This window comes from Culicoides brevitarsis, chromosome 2 (genome assembly GCF_036172545.1).
Source record: "Culicoides brevitarsis isolate CSIRO-B50_1 chromosome 2, AGI_CSIRO_Cbre_v1, whole genome shotgun sequence".
Taxonomy (NCBI): domain Eukaryota; kingdom Metazoa; phylum Arthropoda; class Insecta; order Diptera; family Ceratopogonidae; genus Culicoides; species Culicoides brevitarsis.
The window spans coordinates 20,995,766-21,017,812 of record NC_087086.1 but is presented as its reverse complement, the minus strand read 5'-3'; the positions used below and the strand labels follow the sequence as shown (position 1 = coordinate 21,017,812).

The following is a 22,047-nucleotide window of genomic DNA, read 5'->3' as shown; positions in this document are numbered from 1 at the left end:
CAATTTTTGACAAGCACTGAAAACAATAACAAAAGCACGTTGGACGATAAATGAATATTTATTGCAGTAAAATAGCTTAAAATCACTGAAAAATGGCAGATTTCGTGCAACTTCGCAAGGAATTATGTCTCACGGAGTACGAGCAAATGAAGAAATTGCGGATCTTCGACGACAACGAGATCCGCAAGATAAAAAGACGTCGCGAAGACTTCGAGTACAAGACCGAGAGGCATTGCAAGGATATCAAAGACTTTTGTGAGTTCATCAAGTACGAGAGGAATTTGTTGAATCTCATTCGCGAGAGACAACAAGGAACCAAACATGTGCGGCAGAAACAAATTCTGGAGAAAATCGTTGCAAAAAGGGTACGTGGAATGTATTTGCGGGCTTTGAACCGTTTTCCGGGCGAACTGCGGTTGTGGGACTCCTTTTTCAAATTTTGTCAAATATACGAATTCAAAAGGGAAATTTCCAAAGGAGTTGAACGCATGCTAAACTTTCACAACACCAAACCGGAAGCATGGTTGAAAGGCGCAACATTGGAATATTCCGAAAATGAGAATTTACCGAAGGCGAAAGACTTGTTAATCACTGGAATGAAGCACCACCCAACGAATGCAGCTCTGTACAAAGCTTTTGTCCAAATGGAGTTGGCAGAAGTACGAGAGCTGTTCGAAAGTGAAGTAAAAACTAAAGTCGATGAAGGACAAATAGCGATGGCAGTTGGATCGTGTGTTGCTTTGTACAAAAATGCGAAAAATAACGTAAATGATGTCCAATTTTTCCTCGAATTGTTGGATGTTACACTGAATTTCGAGTATGCCAATGCGTTAACGCAAGAAATTGTTACGGATTTGAAGGAAATTTATTCGACAAACGCAAAAACTTGGGATTATTTTGCTCAAGCGGAATTACGAGGACTGTCCGTGTATGAATTGGATACCGAAGAAATACCAAAAGACAAAAAAGTGCGTTCAATGAAGGAAAACATCGAAAAATGCGTGTCAATGTACGAAACTGGACTCGAACAAGTTGCTTCTACGGAAATGTGTTTACTTTATATCGACGCAATGCTTTCGCTGAACACCGATATGACTTCCGATGCAAATGCCAGACGCAAAGCTCTTGGAAATGCCTTTAAACGAGGACATGAATCAGGTTTGATGTCGTCCGAGCATTATTTGACTTATTTAAAATTATTGTTGGAAGCCAAAGAAGGCAAAGACGACCATATCGAGTCAATCTTCCAAAAATCGCTTGCCTTGCATCCAAAATGCTCGGATTTGTGGGTGCTTCAACTGAAATACGTCATTAGAACAAGCGACCATTCTACGATCCAAAAAACCTTTGAAGCAGCCCTCAAAGCTGTGGATAAAGATTCCGAGCTACCAGTGTGGGAGACGATGTATCTCTACTGCGCCGTGCAAAATAACGATAAATTTTTCGAAGATTTCTTCCAAAAAGCTATTTCTTCGAAAAATTCCCTGGTTTCGTCCCATTTCAAGCCAGAATACATCGAGTGGGTATGTTTAACGAAAAGTCTTTCAAATGCACGGCAAACATACAAATATTTAACATTAAACACAACACCTTGCTTGGAACTACATCGAAAAATGGCACAACTAGAAACAAGCCAAATGGCGGTAAATAAAACGAGTGCGAGAGAATGTTACGAATTCGCAGTGCAGTTCTTCGGAAAGACAGACGTTGACACGTGGATCGATTATATTTGCTTTGAACGTGATCACGGTGACAATCGACTAATGGGAAATATTTACGAACGAGCCCGGAAGCAGTTATCGTCGGAAGCATTGGTCGCGTTGTTCATCGAGAAACACAATTTGGTCGTGAGTGGAGTCGTGAAGCCCTTAACTAGCATCATCAAAGATGAAGAAATGTCTTCGTAATACACACAATAAATATTTTATTTTTTTTTTTTTGGTTCAACAGTCGAAATGTATCAATAAATACACAAAATAATTCAAAAAAATAGTATTTCAAAACCCCTGTAATACTTAAACTTGCGGAAACACAAGTGGAAATGGTCTGTAAATGGGAACTCCTGCCCCGATCGGTCTATCAATATGAACTGTCCCTCTCGCTCGCAGGCTCGAAAGTCCAAAATCAGTCACGGCATTGCATCCTCTTATTTTTAAAGCCTCCAGATTCGTGCTCATTGACGACAACGCTCTTATTCCTCTGTCTGTCACTTCAATACATCCATTTAAGTTCAAATATCTCAATTTTTTGGAAAATTTAGCGATTGCCAGCACTACCGAGTCACCAACACACGTCACATGAGCCAACGATAAATGCGTAAGTAATCGAAACTTCCTCAAAAGAAGTATCAGTACTCCCTCACTCAACGAATTGCAATACGACAGGTCCAATTCTCGGATATTCGATTGATGCAACACCAGAGTCTCCAAACAGCCTGTCGTTAAGAAGTAACATTTGCTCAATTCCAGCTTTTCCAAGTTCTTGCATCGCAAAATCAGTGGTTGAAGTGTTACGGATGACAAATTATTCGAATTGCTCAAACGAACTGACTGTAATTTTGGATTTTTTTCAAAAATTTTTCGTAACGGGACATCTGTGAGCCACTCGCAGTCCGTCAAAGTGAGGAAATGTAGGCCGCTGCAATTTTCCGCTAGAACATCAAAACACTCGGAAAGACGTCCCGTACTTTGGCTGTTGAAAACGATCTCTGGAAGTGTTTGAAAGTAGTCTTCGGTGAGGTTTTTCAAGCAAACTGAGGTGCATCTAAAAAAATGTTCCATTTTAAGACGCATATTTATTTAAAAAAAATTTAAAAAATACCTCAGTGTAAACAAGTCCTTTAACGTTAAATAATCGAAAATGTATGAAATGATATCCCAATTAAGATCCTCGAATTTAACATCGAAAGACTCGTCTGAGTCTCCCATGTTTGTGTTTCCGAATAAAAAATGCGTGCTTCCAGTACAATCTCGTCGTCTTCTGTCAATCAGCTGTTGCAATGTTTACATTTTTTCGGCATGCACATACATAACGTCAATAGAAGTTGATTGAAAATCTTCAATTAAAATGAATATCCTGAGAAAATCAATTTATTTGCCATTAATTTTTAGGCAAAGTACTCGATGTATGTGCTACAAAACTGTAAAACGTCCAGATTTCAGTGACAAGCCGCGCGAACGCAAAATACAACCAAATAAAGTGGATGAGAAACCTTTTTCACTTTCGGATCACATCAAAGCCAGAATAAAATTCGGTGGTCCCATCACACTTGCCGAGTACATGAAAGAAGTCTTAGTAAATCCCAACAACGGTTACTACATGAATCGCGATGTCTTTGGGCATCAAGGAGATTTTATCACCTCACCCGAAATTGGGCAAATATTCGGAGAAATGGTCGCAATTTGGTGTCTGACGGAATATCAAAAGCTTGGATCCCCATCGCCGTTGCAGATTGTCGAGCTGGGACCTGGCCGCGGAACACTTATGCAGGATATTTTGCGTGTCATGTCAAAATTTGAACTTATCAAGGAGTTTAGCATTGAATTAGTTGAAATTAGTCCGTTTTTGAGTAAAGCTCAGGCTTTGATGCTTTGTGTCTCCAGCAAGGAAGTGTCTGGCGAAAAACATTATCGCGAAGGTAAAACGGGATCTGGAGTGAATGTTCGATGGTATCGCAGTTACGACGATATTCCTGATGGATTTACTATTTTATTGGCTCACGAGTTCTTTGATGCTCTTCCGATCAACAAACTTTTGAGAGATGGCGACAAATGGAGGGAAATGTTGATTGATATTGATCCGGATAATGAAAAGCAGTTTCGGTACATTCAATCGCGAGAGGAAACGCCAGTGTCGAAGCTATTTAAGCAATTGTGTCACAAGGACGAGTCTCGAGATGTGGTTGAATTGTGTCTCGAAGCGGATCGAATTTTGCGGAATGTTGCGAAAAAATTTGAAGAAAATGGTGGTTTCGGCTTGATAATGGATTATGGACATTGGGGCGAAAAAGGAGATACTTTCAGGGTAAAATAATTTTTTAATACTTTTTGTCTCATTTGAAAAACCTAAAAAAACTAATTTTGAAAGAAAAAATTTTTTAGTGATTTAAAATTTTATAAAAATTACAGGCCTTCAAAAACCACAAATTACATGATCCTTTAGTCGATCCTGGAAATGCAGATTTAACGGCTGATGTTGATTTTCGACAAATGCAACAGTCCTGCACTGCTGAAGACCGTCTTATTACTTTTGGACCTGTTGAACAGGGAACGTTCCTTCAACGAATGGGTGCCAATGTGAGACTAGAAAATTTACTCAAAAATGCTCAAAATGAAGAGCAGAAATCAGCACTAAAAAGCGGATATGAAATCTTAACATCCGAGAAGCAGATGGGAAAGAGATTCAAATTCTTTTCAATGTTTCCAGCTGTCACGAAAGATCATTTGCAAAAGTTCCCCGTGTCGGGATTCAGTTAATTGAGAAATAAAATTCAAATAGTAACGATGAATTTCGTGTCACGTTGCTCTGTCAAAAAATAAATTTACTGTCATACTCACTGTCAGAAAGTTCTCCTTCGCTGTGTGTTGATTTTAGTTCAGATTTTCCCTTGATTTGGCATTTTTGAAGCAAAAAAATATATTTTAATTTGTAGTAATTACAAAAAAGTCCCTTCAAATTTCATAAAATACAAAAAGTACAAAAAATCATGGCAAATTATTTCCAAAAATTAAGTCAGTTGACGAAATGTTCGAGTTCCCTACTGCGACGTACGTATATTTAAATTAATTTCAATTAATATTTACAATGAGCTTAATTCATACATTCCTTACAGAATCATGCGTGGCCCGGTATTCGTCAAAAGCAAAAGGTACCTTATCATCTAATTTTGCTGAAGATGACGACAACTCCACTTAGCAGATAAGAAAATGTTTATTTTTTTGAATTTTTTCTCTCTTACCTACAGCAACGTTTGACTGGACAGACCCGCTAAACATTGAATCCGCATTGACGGAGGAGGAGAAACAGATGCGAGATGCCTTCCGAGGATATTGCCAAGACAAGTTGCTGAGTCGCGTGACGAAAGCGAATCGCGATGAATTTTTCCACCGAGAAATCATGAACGAAATGGGAGAATTTGGGGTTTTGGGATGTACAATTAAGGGATACGAGTGCGCTGGAGTGTCTAGTGTCGCTTATGGGCTCCTAGCGCGCGAAGTAGAACGTGTGGATTCCGCATACCGTTCAGCTTTCAGTGTTCAGAGCTCGTTGTGCATGGGAGCCATTTACGATTACGGCAGCGAAGAGCAAAAACAAAAATATTTACCGCGTTTGGCAAAGGGAGAACTTGTCGGATGTTTTGGTCTCACGGAACCCAATCACGGCAGTGACATTGGAACGATGGAAACAAAAGCCAGATATGATCCAAAAGCCAAAGCGTATTTCCTGACAGGAAGCAAGACATGGATTACGAGTTCGCCAATTGCTGATGTGCTTATTGTGTGGGCTCGTTTGCAGGATGATGGAAAAGTGCGGGGATTTATTGTTGACCGATCGTTGAGTGGCAAAGGATTAGAAACGCCAAAAATTGAAGGAAAATTCTCCTTGAGAGCCTCTCCCACGGGCATGATTCTCATGGACGAAGTTTGTGTGCCAGAAGAAAATCTTCTTCCAAATGTGGTTGGCATGAGTGGACCCTTTGGATGTTTGAATAATGCTCGTTATGGCATCTCATGGGGTGTTTTGGGAGCAGCAGAGGCTTGTTTGACTATGGCTCGTCAATATACTCTCGATCGAAAGCAATTTAACAAACCATTGGCAGCTACACAAATTATGCAGAAGAAAATGGCTGATATGCTAACGGAAATTAATCTGGGATTAGCGGCTTGCTTGCATGTTGGACGGCTAAAGGACCAAAAATTGTAAGTAATTTGCTTAATTGGAATAAGGCCGCTTGATTTTTTAGAACTTTTTAAAGAAGCAAAAAATTTTACGTAATTTTTCTTTTTTTTTTGTCTTAGTAAAAAAAATTTCAGACAAAAACTTAAGAATAAATTTTATATAATTTTTAATTTTTTTTAGACACACACCCGAAATGATTTCCATGCTCAAACGAAATAACGCGGGAAAAGCCTTGGAAATTGCTCGAGTAGCACGTGACATGCTTGGCGGTAACGGAATCTCAGACGAATATCACATCATTCGGCACGTAATGAACTTGGAAGCGGTCAACACATACGAAGGCACTCACGACATCCATGCACTTATTCTCGGTCGTGCCATTACCGGACTCCAAGCTTTTTCATAAAATGCTTTTTTTTTGAAAAAGAAGAACTTTTCAGGATCAAAGTGCATTTGTTGTTAATTGTTATACAAATACGTACAGAATTTTAATAAAAAAAAAAACGAACACTAATTCTTGATTTTAATTTTCTTGTTGTCCACTTTATTCAATCAATTGAATGAACCGGGTAATGTTGGAAAAGATGTCGTTTTTTAGCCGTTCCCAAGAAAAAAAGCAGAATAATCTTAGAGTTTACTTCAACTTTTTCTTTGGGCGAAGATTGTTTGTGTGTCCACACTTCTTTTTGCGGCAGTTAGTGGCACGAGGATGGAGACGTGCATAGCATTTGCGGCAAATCATCTTGTCACAGTTGTACTTTTGGGCCAAAATACGCAAAGAAGGCTCAATGATACCTGAAAAATCGAAAAATTGAGTAAAAAATTTAAAAAATAAAATAAATAAATGAGAACTGACCTCCTCTCAATCGGAGAACCAAGTGAAGAGTAGATTCCTTTTGGATGTTGTAGTCGCTCAAGGTACGTCCATCTTCCAATTGTTTACCAGCGAAAATCAAACGTTGCTGATCTGGAGGAATGCCTTCCTTGTCTTGGATCTTGGCCTTTACATTTTCGATCGTGTCAGAGGGCTCAACCTCTAACGTGATGGTCTTTCCAGTAAGGGTTTTTACGAAAATCTGCATCTTGGTGTCTCACTAAAAAACGAGAATAGAGAAAAATTGACATGTAGTACGTGCCATTAGTGTACGGCGAATTACATTTTCCACAATTTTCGTTAGAAATTTCGAGCTTAGCGAATCATCTTCATGCTAAACTCGTGCCAAAATCGGTCGAGCGCAGTTTGGGCACAATTTCCAGCCTTAAATTGTGGAAAATAGCAGGAAAAATTAAATTAAATCACTCACATTTTACACAGAACGTGTACACCAATCGAGCTGTCAAGCGAAAAGAAATGTGCTTCAATCATTTTCGTACTCCTCGTCTCGTTTCCCACTTCGTAATTTGAATTTTTTTATGTGCATTGGGGGCAGGGGCGGACCTGGAACGGGCATTTGGGCAAATATTTACTAAATGTTTTTAAATTTAAAAATTTAACTATTTTGTTTTCTAAAAATATTTTTTTTTTGAGAAAAAATAACAATTAACACACGGATAAATTTAAAAAAAAAATAATTTTCTCAATTCGTCCCTGTTCGATCTGGATAAGAGGAGTAATTTATTGAAAAAATCGCTTCTGGTAATTCAAATGGACAAAAATCCATGAGGCGTTCAAAACGGTGCGATTATCCAAAACTAAAAAAATACAAGACTTTTGAACGCGATTGCACCACCATAATAAAAAAACGCGAATAATTGAATTAAAACTCGTATAAAAATCGGCAATTCGGTGTTAAAGTGCAAGTTGAAGACCCAAGAACTCCGGGATACGTGGAGATTGGAATTGGAATCGACGAAACAAGTGAAAATTTCTGCATCGAAAAGTTGTGTGAGAAAATCAATAAGCAAAGAACAACAAATATATAATAAATGCACGAAGAAAAGGGAATATTTGGGTGTTGAAGACGCAAACAAAGATCAATAGCAAGTGAAAAGAGTGAATTGATTGAATACAAAAGACAGCATCCAAGTGGAGATAATTAATTGTTTGTCGCTTCGAGGGAAAGGACAGGAAAGCAAGCAGAACATTTCTATTCCAGTTATAACATATTAGCAAAGTAAGCAACATACGCACATACTTTATCAGCAAAACAAGAAAGAATTTTACAAGAAGAAAAAAAACGTAACAAGTATACGCGAGCCGTGTGTGTGAAGAAATAAACGAGAGAGAAAGAGTTGTGTGATAATGGTCAAGACAAGTTCTTAAGTTCTTGCAGAGTTGAATTAAGGTAAGGCAGGCGATGTGTGAACGTAGAGGAAAAGAAAATACACAAATACCAAACAACGCGTAGTAGTAGAATGAGAGACATGAAGTAACATATTAATATTGAATCAAACACAGAACGTTATAATGGTCAAGCGCATCAAATTATACACGTAAAGAGGGGTTTCACTCGCATTCATTCAAAGTGATTCTTCTTCCTCTTTTTTTTTCTTCGCATTCATTTAAAATCACTATATAAATGCAAATTAAGCAGGGCCGTTAGTTTTCATCGTATTTAATGTGTGACGTTGTTTAATTTAATGTAATCGAGTAATCACTATTCACAAAAATTTTTAGACCGCGTCTCAACTTCCTCTAACTATTCCTACGTAATGGAATTTTTTTCTTGACGAGACGACCTCTCGACACCTGTATGACTCTTGTTTCTCTGAAGAGCACATATGTTTCAAGTACGAAAAATGTAAAAAAAAAATAAATAATTATCATACAAAGGGAATGCATGAGAGTCACATCGTGGGTGTTTTTACCTTCAATGTTATCTTTAACATCATAAGTTCATCATTTTTTTGGGCATCACAAGAAAAAAGAAGCTCCCTTTGTCGTGTCTGCGGCAGGTACAAAATGCAATCAACACGAACGCACGTCACATATCAAGTTTTTATGTTTAATTTTTAAGTACATCAAGGGTACTCTTTACCTGTATTACATTGTATGTTCCATAAAAATAACTGTAATGTGCCCAGGTTTAGATAATAAAATATTTCTAATTGTTGGAAACATACATAAAATGGGGAACTGGAAGGTATGTGTGGTTTTAAAAGTAATAAAGAGTTGTATTTAGGAACTGTATCTCAAAATAACAAGACTCTGAAAAAAAAAGTTTTATTTTGGGGTGCATATGTGCGTGCGTGCGTGGGACTTTGATGCTTCATGTAGGTTTTAAATGACACAAATACCAAAAAATGAGATGGAAAAGCGTTCGTTAAAACGAAAAGCTTAATCGTATTTCAAAATAATTTGATTTTCACAATTTTTTCTAGTTGTTTCAAAGTTTTTCTCAATTTTCACAAATTTTTCCGACCTGAAGCCTTACGAAAATTTTATGATAAAAATTTTTAATTTTTTTCTGAAGTTCTCCGGATTTTTGAAGTTTTTAACAAAATTTTATTTTCCTTGTTAATCACAAGACTTAAAAAATTTAAAGATTCTGAAATATGTCAAGATTTTTCAATTTTCTTGGAATTTTCGAGATATTTTCGAAGTTTTCCAAGAGTTTTTTTTTAATTTTGTTTTGTTTAACGGACAGACAAAGTCACTGCATTTTTTCCAAACAAATTTTGAAATGCGGTAAAAATTTAGATATACGTACATATTTATGTCTTACACCTTTCTTTCCCACCTGACCTGTATTTTTGTAAGATTTCGGACGTTTGTGGTGAGTCGAGTACACCAAGTTTGTGTGTATATGGGAAAATTGTTCGTCTTGTGGTTTGGTCTCTTATTATCGAATAACTGAATGAATGGATGATCACTTTAGTTTATTGATGGTGAATTGGATTTTTTCTTCCTTCTTCTTCGTTTTTTTGGTTGTCTGAATGGAAAGATTAATGAAGGATGTAAAGAATTTTATTGTCGGTGTCTTAAATACAAGATTTTTATTACATTCATAGAAACACGAAAAAGGGATACAACGGGGACATAAAAGAGAATAAAAACTCAATGGGAGTGAATGACATTAAAATTCCACATTTTAAAGTTTTTTTTTAAAGTTCCGACCTACTTTTTCACGCATTGTGCGACAGCTAGTCGAAAGTAAACAAAGTCAGTCGTACTTAAGATAAACTTTTTTTTTGTCGACGAAAGTAAATTTCTCTCTAGAACGTTTATAGCAACTTTTCCTCTCCGCATATCCGTTTGTCGTCCGCGACCTGTGTGCGAGTGCTATTTAGCGTGTTGTACAACATTATCCCTTTTTACACACGTTTTCATGCTAAATAGCAGCTACGGCCCGAGTACCAACACAAATGAGCATACATAATTAAAATTTAATTCAGATGTCAATAATTTTATTCATGCACGTTTTTTATCTGTCCCTCGCATTTCGAGCATAAAGATTTTTTTTCTTGATTTGGCACGTAACACAAGTTCATGGTGCCTAAATAAATATAAACTTAAACGCTTCATTTGTTTTGGGGGTCAGATATCGCATGTTGGACATCTTTGTTGGTGTGTGCGAAGAATCACAGCACGAGTTTTCAGGTGCTCGACTTACAGCCAGCTCGAAAAATCGCACGAGAGTGAGAGAAAAGAGAGGAAAATCAGCATAAATTTTTCCCGTTCTACGTCATAGTTTCCTTTTGAGCACACAAAACTCACACATACAGAGACAAACGATAATTTTATAGCTGCGCTGCGCACAACAACCCAATTGAACTTCCAAATAAACCAAGTAACAACTATTTATTCGCATACACAAACACACGCACACACACACTAAAAATTTTCCTTCGAAAAGATTTTATCCACTGTTTTTCTAATAATCGTATCCCGTGTATATTTAAAAAGTATTATAATAAGCAAATAATTTTGTAATATTAATGCGAAAATAAAGCAGAAAAAGTGTTACGCGTTGAAAAAACCATTAGAACACTAGGAAATAGAAAATATATTAGTGGTAGGTGTCTCAAGTCCAATTAACTTGACTTGCTGAAAAATAAAAAAAAAAAAGTTGTAGACCACACCCGTATATTTCCTACAGAAGAATAGGACCAAAATTTCAAGGAATCTCAATTTTTAAATGAAAACATGCAATATTAATTCCTGCTAGACATTCGCACTGCGAAAATTAGCGAAAAAATACAAGTGACAAAAAGATAAAATCAGTGAAAATCGTTGCAACAAAAAAAAATTGACCAAAAAATCTTTGTCACATTGGCAGGTACAGAACTACATAACTCACGTATTGTGCGAGTGTATGAAGAAAATCAAATCGATGAATGTATTAGACCATAGCTAATTTAAATACTCATTTTAAATTATTTATTCCTGAAACGTAGTGATGTCATAATTAAAGGATTTTAGATTTGGTCCAAAAATTATTCTTCAAATGTTATAAAATCGTTTTGCTGAAAAAAAAGAGTGATGAATAGATTTCGCATGTAGACAAATTTTTAATAATTTAATTTTTTTTTTCAGGTTGTTTCCGCTAAAATGTGGATAATACTACGTTAGCATTTTTACTATGGGAACAGAGGCATGGGCGTGCGTGCGGACCCTGGGTCGTCCTGGTGGTATCAGGCAATAAGCCGTGTACAATACTTTACCACAAACACTCTCATTTTTATACTATCAACAATAGTGTTGTCCATCAATAGTGATACAGCACCAAATACAAATAATCCAGGTAAGTCATTTTTGCCATTTTCATTGTCGTCCAATTAATGAGATTAATTGCTTGTGTTGAAACGAAAATATTTTTATTCACGTCACATGTGTCTTTTTAGATTTTATTCCTGCACCAGATGCAATACATACAACAGCAATATTGGGAGAAAGTGTTATATTCAACTGTCATGTCGAATTTCCCGGAGATCATCCTGTCCCCTATGTCTTACAGTGGGAGAAGAAGGTGAGCGAAACGGTACGATATCAAAATCTTCTCTGTTCTCTAAACATACTTTTATCGTTATAGTTCAAAAATGAAAAAAAAAGTCAGAGTATTCTTTAAAAAATATTTGATTTATTAAAAAAAAATAATATTTTTTCAAACTATTTATTTTTGGGTTTGTTATGCTCGTGTTTTTATATTTTAATTACATATATAAATGGATTATTAGCCAATTATCGATGTCAATATTAATTATTTGTATTATTTTTTTTTACAAAAACCAAAAATTCATGTGGTTCATTCGTCAATTTTTCCATTCTTTCTAAATTTTAATAAAATCGTAAATATTTAGAAAAAGAAACATCTAAAAGAGACAGAGAAGAAAAAATAAAAGCAGATAAGAGTGTTGATCAATCGTCTTAAAGCAGCACAAAAAGCTTACTCTTAAAGCAGTATTCCTCACATCACTTCTATTCTCTTCAAAAAAAAAGTTCCTCATCTTTCTGAACCTATCCAACATATAAAAAAATAGTTTCAACCCTTAAAATCATTTTCATTGTAGTTGATTAATTAATTCTCTCAGGATACTTTTCACAAGTCATCGTAAAGTAAAAATAAATCATTACACGTTTCAATGTTTGTATTGTCTTCAATCAAAATGAACCTCTCAAAATTAATTTATTTAAATTGTGTAATAAACACTTTTTTTTTTATTTTTTTATGAAAAATACGAGTGACATAGGCGAAGCATGTCAAGCTTTTTATCGTGTTAAGTTAGAATAGAAAAATTTTGTTAAACGCTCTTCGAGTTCGAGCTTATTGTTTTAAAATGGTTTTCATAAAGGGCATTTCATATACTTAGATGTAATGTGTTCTTTATGAAAAGCCTTTATTTCTTTAAGTTTTGTTTTTAATTGGAATCCTTTCATTTTATCATCTTTTGAGTTTGTACTTGCATTTGAGAATGATGTTGTGATGAGTCTTAATTATGAAAGTTGCTTTTGTGTCGTATTATTTTCGTTTATATGTCAAAGTAAAACAATTCTATTTTGCACATTTCTCATGCAAATTCAATGTATTTAATTAATTAATTTTTTTCTGTCTTTTTGTCATCCTTAATTTTGTTTAATTTTTTAAACAAAATCGTACGAAATATAGGGTCAAGAGATCCCCATTTACATTTGGTATGAGAGTTATCCGACACACAGCGGGGAGGGATATGAAGGACGAGTTAGTCGCGTGTCGCCAGATTCTCCATTTGGCGCCGCCTCGCTCAACTTAACAAATATACGTGAATCGGACCAAGGATGGTACGAATGTAAAGTAGTTTTTTTAAATAGATCACCAAACCAACACAAAAACGGAACATGGTTCCACTTAGACGTTCACGCTCCGCCACGTTTTAGCGTTACACCCGAAGATATTATTTATGTTAATTTAGGTGAGTTTCTAAAATTATTTAAAAATTAATTTTTAATAACTTTTTATTTTTTTTATTTTTTTAGGAGACTCAATTATATTAAATTGCCAAGCTGAAGGCACACCTACTCCCGAAATTCTCTGGTACAAGGATGCAAATCCCGTGGATCCATCGTCAACTGTGGGTATTTTCAACGATGGCACAGAATTAAGAATTTCCACGATTCGAGATGAAGACATTGGTGATTACACTTGTATCGCGCGGAATGGCGAAGGACAAGTATCGCATACAGCACGTGTGATTATCGCTGGCGGAGCTAATATTGTAGTCCCGCCAACGAACCAGACGAAACTCGAGGGCGAAAAGGCTCAATTTACGTGCGAGGCAAAAGCTATGCCCGGCAATGTCACAGTGCGATGGTTCCGTGAGGGAACGGTCATTAACAAGGTGTCTGGACTGGAATCACGTATCACAATTCGCAAAGATGGCTCGCTGATTATTAATCCAGTGAGTGCGGACGATACGGGAATGTATACTTGCGAGGTAACTAATGGCATTGGAGATCCACAAAGTGCAGGAGCATATTTGAATGTGGAATGTAAGTTTATTTTTCTCACTTGAAGCTTCTCCAAATGAAACTCAAAGCTAAAGTCCAAAATTTTTGAGAGAAAATAAAAGAGGGCAAAAAACTTGGTTTTGAAATACTAATTTTTTTATTTGAATTTCTTGAAAAATAATTAAAAGACCAAAAACAGTCATTTTCTATAAAAATTTTAATCTTTTTGTCCCATATTTACAATTTTTGCATTCTGAAATTGGACTTTATTTGTTAGTTCCATTTAGAGCCTAAAAAGTGAATAAACTTTAATTTGATTTTTTTTCCTTAATTTGTAGATCCTGCAAAAGTGACCTTCAATCCAACAGTTCAGTATTTGCCGTTCCGTTTAGCGGGTGTAGTTCAGTGTTTCATCAAGTCGAATCCAGCGTTGCAATATGTTACGTGGACCAAAGATAAGCGTCTTCTGGAGCCGTATCAATCGAAGGATGTTGTCGTCATGAACAATGGCTCGCTGTTATTCACGCGTGTCACAGAGGATCATCAGGGCAGGTACACCTGTACGCCATATAATGCCCAAGGAACGAAAGGAAGTTCCGAGGAAATGGATGTCCTTGTGCGCGAGCCGCCAACATTCACGGTCGAGCCACAGCCGTTGTATCAACGCAAAATCGACGAAACTGTGGAGATGGCGTGTCAGGTGAAGGGCGCCGAAGGTACCACTAAACCAACTATCAAATGGCAGCGAAGTGACGGGGTGCCGCTGCAAAAAAATCGTGCCAAAATTTCGGGGGGTAATTTAACGATAACCGGACTAAAACGGTCCGACTTTGGGTATTATCAGTGCGTGGCATCCAATGAGGTAGCAACGATAATGTCATCTACACAACTAGTTATAGAAGGAACACAGCCACATGCACCTTACAACGTGACAGTTAAGGCCACTGAATTTTCCGTTTCGATTTCGTGGATGCCCGGTTATAGTGGCGGGCCAGATTACAAGCAGGACTACGTCATTTGGTACAGAGAAGGCGGTGCCACTGAATGGAATACCATTCCCGTAACACCTTCCGGCAGCACGCAAGTTTCCATAAACGGACTTAGACCAGGTATTTTGTACGAATTTAAAGTAGTCGGCAAGAACACTCTAGGGGACGGAATGATGAGCAAACCGGTGACGATTAGAACTCTGGGTAAGATTTTTTTTGCATATTTTTTCTTGCAATTCATTGGAACAAGTTTTTGATCAACTCGTATATTTTGTATAATTAAAATTACGAAAGATATTGGAGGTAAAAATATTAGTAAAGGTAACAACAAAGAGAAAGACAAACAAACTACAAATGAACCCAAACCACCCCAACCACCTCAATCAGCAACACAAACGACTACTGAATCTAATGTTTTTAAAACGATGCCGGATGAGGCTGGTAAGCGCGCCTTCTACCCACAAAAAAATCTCATTTTATGTCAATATTAAACGCATGCTTGCTTGTGTCGTCCCATTTTCTTGATTTTGGCCAACCAAATTTAATTTAAATCACATTCATGCAATTTGTACAAATGTAACACCTCCACATGTTTCACTCATTGTTTTTTATTTTTCATTCATCCCGGTTCCGGATCAAAATTGGTTTCCAACACATTTTATTTATAACACTTTTGATTTTCACACGCACATTTTGATTTTTTATGTTTTTATACTCACCTCCAGGACTCATTTCATACAATGATGTTTTGTACACCACTGACACTCTTGGTGGTTATTCAAATTTTCCATCTTTTGTTCAAAATAACATAGGTATTTTTTATAAACCTTTTTTTGCTTTATTCACTTTTTATTTATGCAATTTAATTAATACTAAATTAGGCGATTAAATTTATTTATTTCAAATATTGTCACCTCCTCTGATTTTATAAGAAAAATGGGTGAAAAAATTTAAATTTTTTAATTCAAAAATTATATGAAATATTAAAAAGTAAAAAAAAAAGTTAAAGCCTAGGTACTGAGTTTGCTTCCTATTAAAATTTAAGTAAAATCTTTTTTTATTTCAAAAAATCATCGTTTAACGTCTGAAAATGTTAAAATCAATAATAATATTTTAAATTCTGTTTTATCCTAATGGACAAAATATGAAAATTTATTCGCCTTATTTATAATTGTTTTCAGCAAATTTTTTATAAAATAAATTAACAAATTCTTTATTGTTACCGTAGGTCCCAAGCCAGGACAACCTCGAAATTTGACAGTCACAGAGATAGCCAATGGTTTCCTATTAACTTGGCAAACGCCACTGGATCGTCCGCATTTGGTGCAATACTACACGATCAAGTATCGTACCGATGCCCAATGGAAGACCTTGAACCGCGGTCAGATACGACCTGAAGAGACATCGTATCTCGTTAAAAATTTAGTAGGAGGACGCACATATTATTTCCGTATTTTAGCGAATTCGGCAAAGAGTTTCGAGTCAAGTGACGAAGTAAAATTCCCGGTACCAGCACGCGTGAAGCACAAGGCAATTACGGCCGGTGTCGTTGGCGGCATTTTATTTTTCATAGTGGCCATAATCTTGTCTGTGTGTGCAGTGAAAATATGTAATAAGCGTAAACGGCGAAAACAGGAAAAAGGTAAACAAGTGTGTGCAAACTACATGGAGTAGCCTCATCGAATTTTGTTTTTTTTTTTTATTTTTTTAATAATTTCTTGGGGTTTTATCAAATGATTGGAATTGAAATTAATTTTTAAGTTTTTGGTGATGGATTTTTTTTTGTATTGAAAATTACTAACAAATTGATTCAAAAATTTAAAATGGCTGACCAGATGCTCCTATTTCCTGTTAACTTCGCTAACTTACGATATCTACATGTCTAAGAAATTTCATTGAAAAAAGACTGAAACGAAAGAAAAGCGATCATTAGATGTGAAAACTTATGCATCAAAAACACAAACGTACCTTGTGTACAGTTTTCACGTTTTGTGGACGTTTTTCTTTTATTTCAGCCATTTTTTGATGAAATTAATCGTCAATTTAAAGAGGTAGTACGATTCATCAAGGTAAGAAACGTAGAAATCACATAAATTGTATCAAAATCATCATAATTTTTTATCATTTTTTTCCTTGGCGAACATTTAATTTTAAGATTTTGCTACTTTTTATGTGAATCTGTAGTGACCTTTAAACTCCTAAATTACCAGACGTTTCCACTGCCTCTCACAGAGTCTCTGGTTAGCTATTCCCTTTAGTTCCTTGTTCAAATATGATTTTGATGAAGGCTGCTCTAGCAAATTCTCTGTTATGGCAGCCAACCTTTTGTGTGTATATACAACTACTAACCATAAACTTTCTTTTGTAAAATTAATTGATTGATTTGAGCGAGGTAATTGTTTGACTAACAAATTAAAGTAAAAAAAAAAGATAATTGTAGTTTGGTATATATAACAAAGGAACGCGGCTACTACCGCCAAAATTAATAGAAATTATTCGTTTACAGAACTCAACATGGTAGCATGTAGAACAACCGATATGCGAAACTCAGCTGCGTCACTAGGTGTAGGATTAGGTCCAGTGCCTGTGAAAACGTGAGTAAAAATAAATTCTCTGCAATGTTTTTTTCTCTTACTAACAAATCATATTTCTCTCTAACTTGCTAACAATATAATGGAAATCTAGTTTAAAAGGTAAAATTTTATCTAACAAAGCTGTTTTGACGATTAAATTTATATATTTTTGATTTTTGCGATTTGGTTGGAAAATTTTTTTATTGAAAAATTATGAAGAAACACAGTTTAATTATTTTACAATAAAAAAATTTCCCTTTTACATGTTATTGAAAATGTAATGAATTACAATATTGAAAATCTATTTTATCATTTTTTCATTTGATTCTAATTGTTTTTTTGTTCATTTTTATTTTACAGAGATAAAGAACAAACCAGAATACCAGGTCTAAAATATTTAATATCAATTTATAATGCAATCCGTACATCAGAAATTTGCTACAATTTTTTATTCATCAAAAGTCATGGCGATAATAGTATCAATTTAGGAAGTGATGTTTATCGAATGTCGTCTAACAAGCGAAACAGTTTCTTGTCTGATTACAGCAGTAGCGATGACGGTGGTTTTCTACCCAGAAAACGTCGTCCGATAGTTAGTTGTCCCAGCCAACTAAGTTTCCAATCGATCGACTCCAATCAAAGTAACTATTCGCGTCTTCTCAAACGCTTCAACTTGCACCATTTACATCAAATGGCACAACATGCGGTAGATTTGCATCGTCCTACCGTGAGTCAGGCCATTCAGACACTTTATCGCAACGTCAACGATCCCCTCGGACATGCCACCTATGTAAATACTCCCCTTCGAGGTCCTACCAAAATTTTGTCTTCTTCTCCGGCATCGCATTTGGCTGCCATGTCACCGCCATACTTTAGTGATCTCAGTTCCGTCAATCCTTCGAGTGCGGATCACTCGCACCAACAAGCGACGCCGAATAATCGTTCCTTCCAGGACAGATATTTCCATACACTGCCACGTCTGCATGCGATATCCGAGGAAAATAATCGTTTCATTCCCGTTCAAATTCCCACTCCAGCTTCCGTTGAGGGTAACTTTTATCAAAACATTCATAATTTCCCGCTGCGATCAATGTATGACTTCCGGTCGCGTCACAATCCACTGAATCGCAGTAAGCGATCACTGCCAGATACTTCATTCCCATTGCTCAATATTGCGCATCATTTCCTTGACAACTCGCCGTCTGATTCGAGTGGCTTCGGTAGCAAAAACACCTCCTCGAACTTGAATCAAAGCTCTCATTCGAGTGGCATGCGGTTTCTTCCGCCGTATCGTCCACCTCCTGCACCTTCAACACTTCAACGACATATCCAAAGCCCGTCGCAGTCAGTAAGTCACTGGTTTGACCTCATTGCGCGTCTTCGAGCATCGTCCGAAAAATCAAATCGTACGAAATCCTTCGACGTCGGTAGTGTGGATGGCCATTACGAGTTCGATCCGAGCACACCAACACCTGAAATTGGCACGCCAACTCTTCTCGAGCTACCAGACACCTTTTTCATGCATCATCACGCACAAAGGAAACGCAATGAAAATATCGATGCACGTGTTCAAGCGATGAAAGAAGAGTATCATGCATGGCGCCAAAGTCAATCGGGCAAATCAGATAACAATGCGAGCATGAGAAGCACGGATACGTTACTTTTGAGCGAAGATCCGAGCTTTGCGAATATCAAGCTAGAAACTGTTTGTTAGCATTTGTTACAACGAACATTCGATAACGAAAAAAAATCTCTGTAAAAAAGTTCGCGAAAAACATATACATATATTGAAACATTAAAAGTTAACGCAATTTGATTGTGAAACCCAGAAGAAAAAAAAAATAAGAAAAATTGAAACATGAGTCTAATCTTCACAATTTTGTATTATTATAAAATAAATCTGTAGCGACAAAATGTAGCGAAACATTTGAGATTTTAAACAAAAAGTACGTTATAAGTTATTATATATATAAATGGTAGATCAAAAAAGAAAAAAAACAGGCAAATAAATACATAAGTTAAATAGTTTACACAAAGACTTAAATTAAATTTAATCAAATAAATATCGGAAATTTTCATAAATTCAAAAAAGTTTAAAACTTAAGGTTACAAAAAAAAACAAACACACACAGTAATTGAGTCCCTTTTTAAAATTAACAAAAATAATATTAAAAATGTTGATAAACTTATTAATATTCAATTGAATTGCGGCACATTGTCTGCGACACACAAATATATTACACACGCGACATCCTTTGTAATAGTAAGAAAACAACACAATTTTAATGTCAAAGCTACAAAAATAATTCTTGACGTTTCCTTCTTTTTGTTGTCTATATCTTCTGAAAACAAAGCGACCAAATATTTTCCTCTCTATTCTCTATTGCGCTCTGTAATTACTTTAATTTTTATTGATTTTTCATCATCATGCATAAAACAAGTTAAAGCTAAGAAACAATAGTATTCAAAGATAACAATGAATAATAATAAAAATAACACATGATTAATAATACACATATTAGATCTGTAGTAGTGACCTATAATAGTAAGAATAATTGCGTAAAAAAATTAAAAAAAAAATAATCTAATGATATAAAATAATTATAAAAATAAAACTATATAAAATTAAAACACAACAATTAATTATATATATAACATTAAAATAAATAAATATAGCAGGTTAATATTAATATTAGAAAAATTTAAATATCACTGCAAAAAAAAAAGTTATAAAATTAAATGCATTTAAAGCATCAAACAAATTTGAGTTGGGAAATTCATTTGCCCCAAAATGGATTTCGCAAATTGAATGATAACATGGAAGGTTCTATATAATAAAATAAAATAATATAAAAATACAGAAATATCTCACGTTTTTCGTAACGTTCAATGTCTAAACAGTCAACGAAGAAAAAAATTGTACAATAAAAAATAAATAAAGTGTGACGTGTTTATAAAAAGACAATTATTATAACATATTACTCTTTATTATTTTTTATTATGATTCATTTAGTTTAGTATTAAGTTTCTTATGGTACAAAAAATTAGACTTTAAGTTGATTCTTGCCTGTTTTATTATTATAATATAATTTTTACAATACAAATCAACGAATCCATGACATATTTAAAATTAATATTTATTTTTTATTATGGCCTATTTATGAGTTGCGATGATTTAAAGCCATAACAAATTATTCTAAATTTTGTTATTTTTATTTTAATTTATTTTTTAACTTTATTGTGACTGCCTTTTTTTATAAAGTTATTAAATTATATATTTACACGATTATTTAAGCTTAAATTTTAATATTAAAACGTATCGTTGAATCATTGGACATTTCGTGAGTGTGCATTCCAATTTTTATCTTTTAAAGAAAGTTTTTATACATTTTTTGCATCTCAGCCTGATCAGTTAGTCTCGGTTTCACTTTTCTGTATATTTATAATGAAAAAAAGTAATAAGAATAAAGAAAATATTTGTGAAAAATTAAATTAAATTAAAAATCTTACACTTTTAATGAATATAATGAATAACTTTGCACGTTTCATTACACATCTTTAAAGTGGTACATAAAATTAGTAAAAAGAATATATTGAATAAATAAAATATTGATAGAAATAAAATTTAAATTACACACACAACATATTCCGATTACGTTCTTTTTTATGTAAACAAGAGACATGCATACATTCCTTATATTATTAATAAGGATATTTTCCCAGTGCACTGTAATTTAAAATTTAAAAAATAAATATTTATAAATAGAAGAGGTCAAATTATTAATAAATAAATAAAAAATGAGGAAAAAAAACAAAAAGAAAGGTCAAAAAATACTAAACTATAACTTTTAGGGACTCAAACATAAGAATAAACAAAATAACAATAAACCCAGCACAGATAATTGATCTCAGACGTAAATATATCTACTATAGCACATATATGACAACTTACCAGAAAACAAAAGTAATCAGTTTGCAAGAATAATAAAAAAAAAACATAAAACACATTGCTCAGTTTGGCTTTTCAGAAGAAAAAATAAAAAAAATGATTAAATCAATCAAATCAAAACAAGTTATTTTAACAAAGGATAAAATCTTAATCCATAAGAATATTATTATTATGGAAATAATGTAATAAGGAAAAAAAGAAAAGAATTAATATTTATGTAATTAAAAACAAATTGGAGTGAAATTAACAAAGAAAGTTTATTAACATATATTGCAATTTATTGTGAATGCAAAGAATAAAAAAAGTGAAAATCCAATGTAGATGCGAAAAATATTATGAAGAAAAAAACTTATAAGGTTTTATGATATAGGAAAAATAAAAATTTAACAAAATAATAAAAAAGTGTTCATTTTATTTCTAGATTTCTCTGCACGAACATATTTCCAATCAGACTTTATCTTACAATAAAGTTGTTCCACCGTGTTAATCGGCTCGTAATTTTCTAGCTTTATTTACAACTACTACCAAACGTGATGTTGCAGTCAATTACCTTTACGTGTGGTACGCTTACATAATACAACACACACTTTAACGAATGAAACATATGATTTTCTATCGTTTAACGCTAGATATAGACTACGTAATAACAATTTCGCGTTAAAACAAACATATTCTCAGCTGTTTTCCACATCTTGGCGCATGCTTTCTCTCCACTCCATATGATACACAATATATATATGTAATTTTTTCGGTGTCTCTGTGTGTACAAACATA

The 22,047-nt window shown here is 34.5% G+C and overlaps 6 protein-coding genes across 9 annotated transcripts; 4 read left to right on the top strand and 2 right to left on the bottom strand.

Annotated features, from left to right (window-relative positions):
* Positions 1–28: 28 nt before the first annotated feature.
* LOC134830529 (U3 small nucleolar RNA-associated protein 6 homolog) lies at positions 29–1,984 on the top strand. Its single transcript, XM_063844039.1, has one exon. It carries the CDS (start codon positions 93–95, stop codon positions 1,905–1,907), a length of 1,815 nt encoding a protein of 604 aa, XP_063700109.1. The 5' UTR covers positions 29–92; the 3' UTR covers positions 1,908–1,984.
* Positions 1,901–2,974, bottom strand: LOC134830532 (F-box/LRR-repeat protein 15). The gene is made up of 2 exons (XM_063844042.1): positions 2,821–2,974; positions 1,901–2,763 (listed from the first exon to the last, which is right to left on the bottom strand). Exons 1-2 carry the CDS (start codon positions 2,925–2,927, stop codon positions 2,016–2,018), a joined length of 855 nt encoding a protein of 284 aa, XP_063700112.1. The 5' UTR covers positions 2,928–2,974; the 3' UTR covers positions 1,901–2,015.
* A 54-nt stretch (positions 2,975–3,028) lies between these two features.
* LOC134830530 (protein arginine methyltransferase NDUFAF7 homolog, mitochondrial) lies at positions 3,029–4,475 on the top strand. Its single transcript, XM_063844040.1, has 2 exons — positions 3,029–4,023; positions 4,128–4,475. Exons 1-2 carry the CDS (start codon positions 3,067–3,069, stop codon positions 4,473–4,475), a joined length of 1,305 nt encoding a protein of 434 aa, XP_063700110.1. The 5' UTR covers positions 3,029–3,066.
* A 149-nt stretch (positions 4,476–4,624) lies between these two features.
* LOC134830531 (glutaryl-CoA dehydrogenase, mitochondrial) lies at positions 4,625–6,315 on the top strand. The gene is made up of 4 exons (XM_063844041.1): positions 4,625–4,766; positions 4,832–4,867; positions 4,964–5,918; positions 6,079–6,315. The coding sequence occupies exons 1-4, from the start codon at positions 4,706–4,708 to the stop codon at positions 6,302–6,304; spliced, it is 1,278 nt and encodes a 425-aa protein (XP_063700111.1). The 5' UTR covers positions 4,625–4,705; the 3' UTR covers positions 6,305–6,315.
* Positions 6,316–6,412: 97 nt separating this feature from the next.
* LOC134830534 (ubiquitin-ribosomal protein eL40 fusion protein) lies at positions 6,413–7,258 on the bottom strand. Its single transcript, XM_063844043.1, has 3 exons — positions 7,203–7,258; positions 6,755–6,992; positions 6,413–6,693 (listed from the first exon to the last, which is right to left on the bottom strand). Exons 2-3 carry the CDS (start codon positions 6,978–6,980, stop codon positions 6,533–6,535), a joined length of 387 nt encoding a protein of 128 aa, XP_063700113.1. The 5' UTR covers positions 6,981–6,992; positions 7,203–7,258; the 3' UTR covers positions 6,413–6,532.
* Positions 7,259–7,640: 382 nt separating this feature from the next.
* On the top strand, positions 7,641–19,293 carry LOC134832904 (protein turtle-like). Of its 4 annotated transcripts, none has more exons than XM_063847113.1 (10): positions 7,641–8,012; positions 11,375–11,582; positions 11,683–11,807; positions 12,945–13,227; positions 13,292–13,804; positions 14,101–14,955; positions 15,046–15,192; positions 15,980–16,393; positions 17,258–17,345; positions 17,685–19,293. In XM_063847113.1, the coding sequence occupies exons 2-10, from the start codon at positions 11,435–11,437 to the stop codon at positions 19,036–19,038; spliced, it is 3,927 nt and encodes a 1,308-aa protein (XP_063703183.1). In that variant the 5' UTR covers positions 7,641–8,012; positions 11,375–11,434; the 3' UTR covers positions 19,039–19,293. The 4 variants fall into 4 exon arrangements, with proteins under 4 accessions (XP_063703183.1, XP_063703180.1, XP_063703181.1 ...); XM_063847110.1 differs by having other exon boundaries at positions 11,683–11,819; XM_063847111.1 differs by lacking the exon at positions 7,641–8,012 and adding an exon at positions 10,731–10,853 and having other exon boundaries at positions 11,683–11,819.
* The last annotated feature ends 2,754 nt before the right edge of the window (positions 19,294–22,047 follow it).

Bases quoted from the DNA above. Each gene is read 5' to 3' on its own strand.
- LOC134830532 (XM_063844042.1), bottom strand. From the start codon at position 2,927: ATGGGAGACTCAGACGAGTCTTTCGATGTTAAATTCGAGGATCTTAAT. The intron at 2,764-2,820 runs GTATTTTTTAAA...ACATTTTTTTAG, and splicing joins AAGGACTTGTTTACACTGAG to ATGCACCTCAGTTTGCTTGA.
- LOC134832904 (XM_063847110.1), top strand. From the start codon at position 11,435: ATGGGCGTGCGTGCGGACCCTGGGTCGTCCTGGTGGTATCAGGCAATA. The intron at 14,956-15,045 runs GTAAGATTTTTT...AAATTACGAAAG, and splicing joins GGTGACGATTAGAACTCTGG to ATATTGGAGGTAAAAATATT. The intron at 16,394-17,257 runs GTAAACAAGTGT...ATTCGTTTACAG, and splicing joins ACGGCGAAAACAGGAAAAAG to AACTCAACATGGTAGCATGT.
- LOC134830530 (XM_063844040.1), top strand. From the start codon at position 3,067: ATGAATATCCTGAGAAAATCAATTTATTTGCCATTAATTTTTAGGCAA. The intron at 4,024-4,127 runs GTAAAATAATTT...TAAAAATTACAG, and splicing joins AAAAAGGAGATACTTTCAGG to GCCTTCAAAAACCACAAATT.
- LOC134830529 (XM_063844039.1), top strand. From the start codon at position 93: ATGGCAGATTTCGTGCAACTTCGCAAGGAATTATGTCTCACGGAGTAC.
- LOC134830534 (XM_063844043.1), bottom strand. From the start codon at position 6,980: ATGCAGATTTTCGTAAAAACCCTTACTGGAAAGACCATCACGTTAGAG. The intron at 6,694-6,754 runs GTCAGTTCTCAT...TCGATTTTTCAG, and splicing joins GGTTCTCCGATTGAGAGGAG to GTATCATTGAGCCTTCTTTG.
- LOC134830531 (XM_063844041.1), top strand. From the start codon at position 4,706: ATGGCAAATTATTTCCAAAAATTAAGTCAGTTGACGAAATGTTCGAGT. The intron at 4,868-4,963 runs GTACCTTATCAT...TCTTACCTACAG, and splicing joins GTATTCGTCAAAAGCAAAAG to CAACGTTTGACTGGACAGAC. The intron at 5,919-6,078 runs GTAAGTAATTTG...AATTTTTTTTAG, and splicing joins CGGCTAAAGGACCAAAAATT to ACACACACCCGAAATGATTT.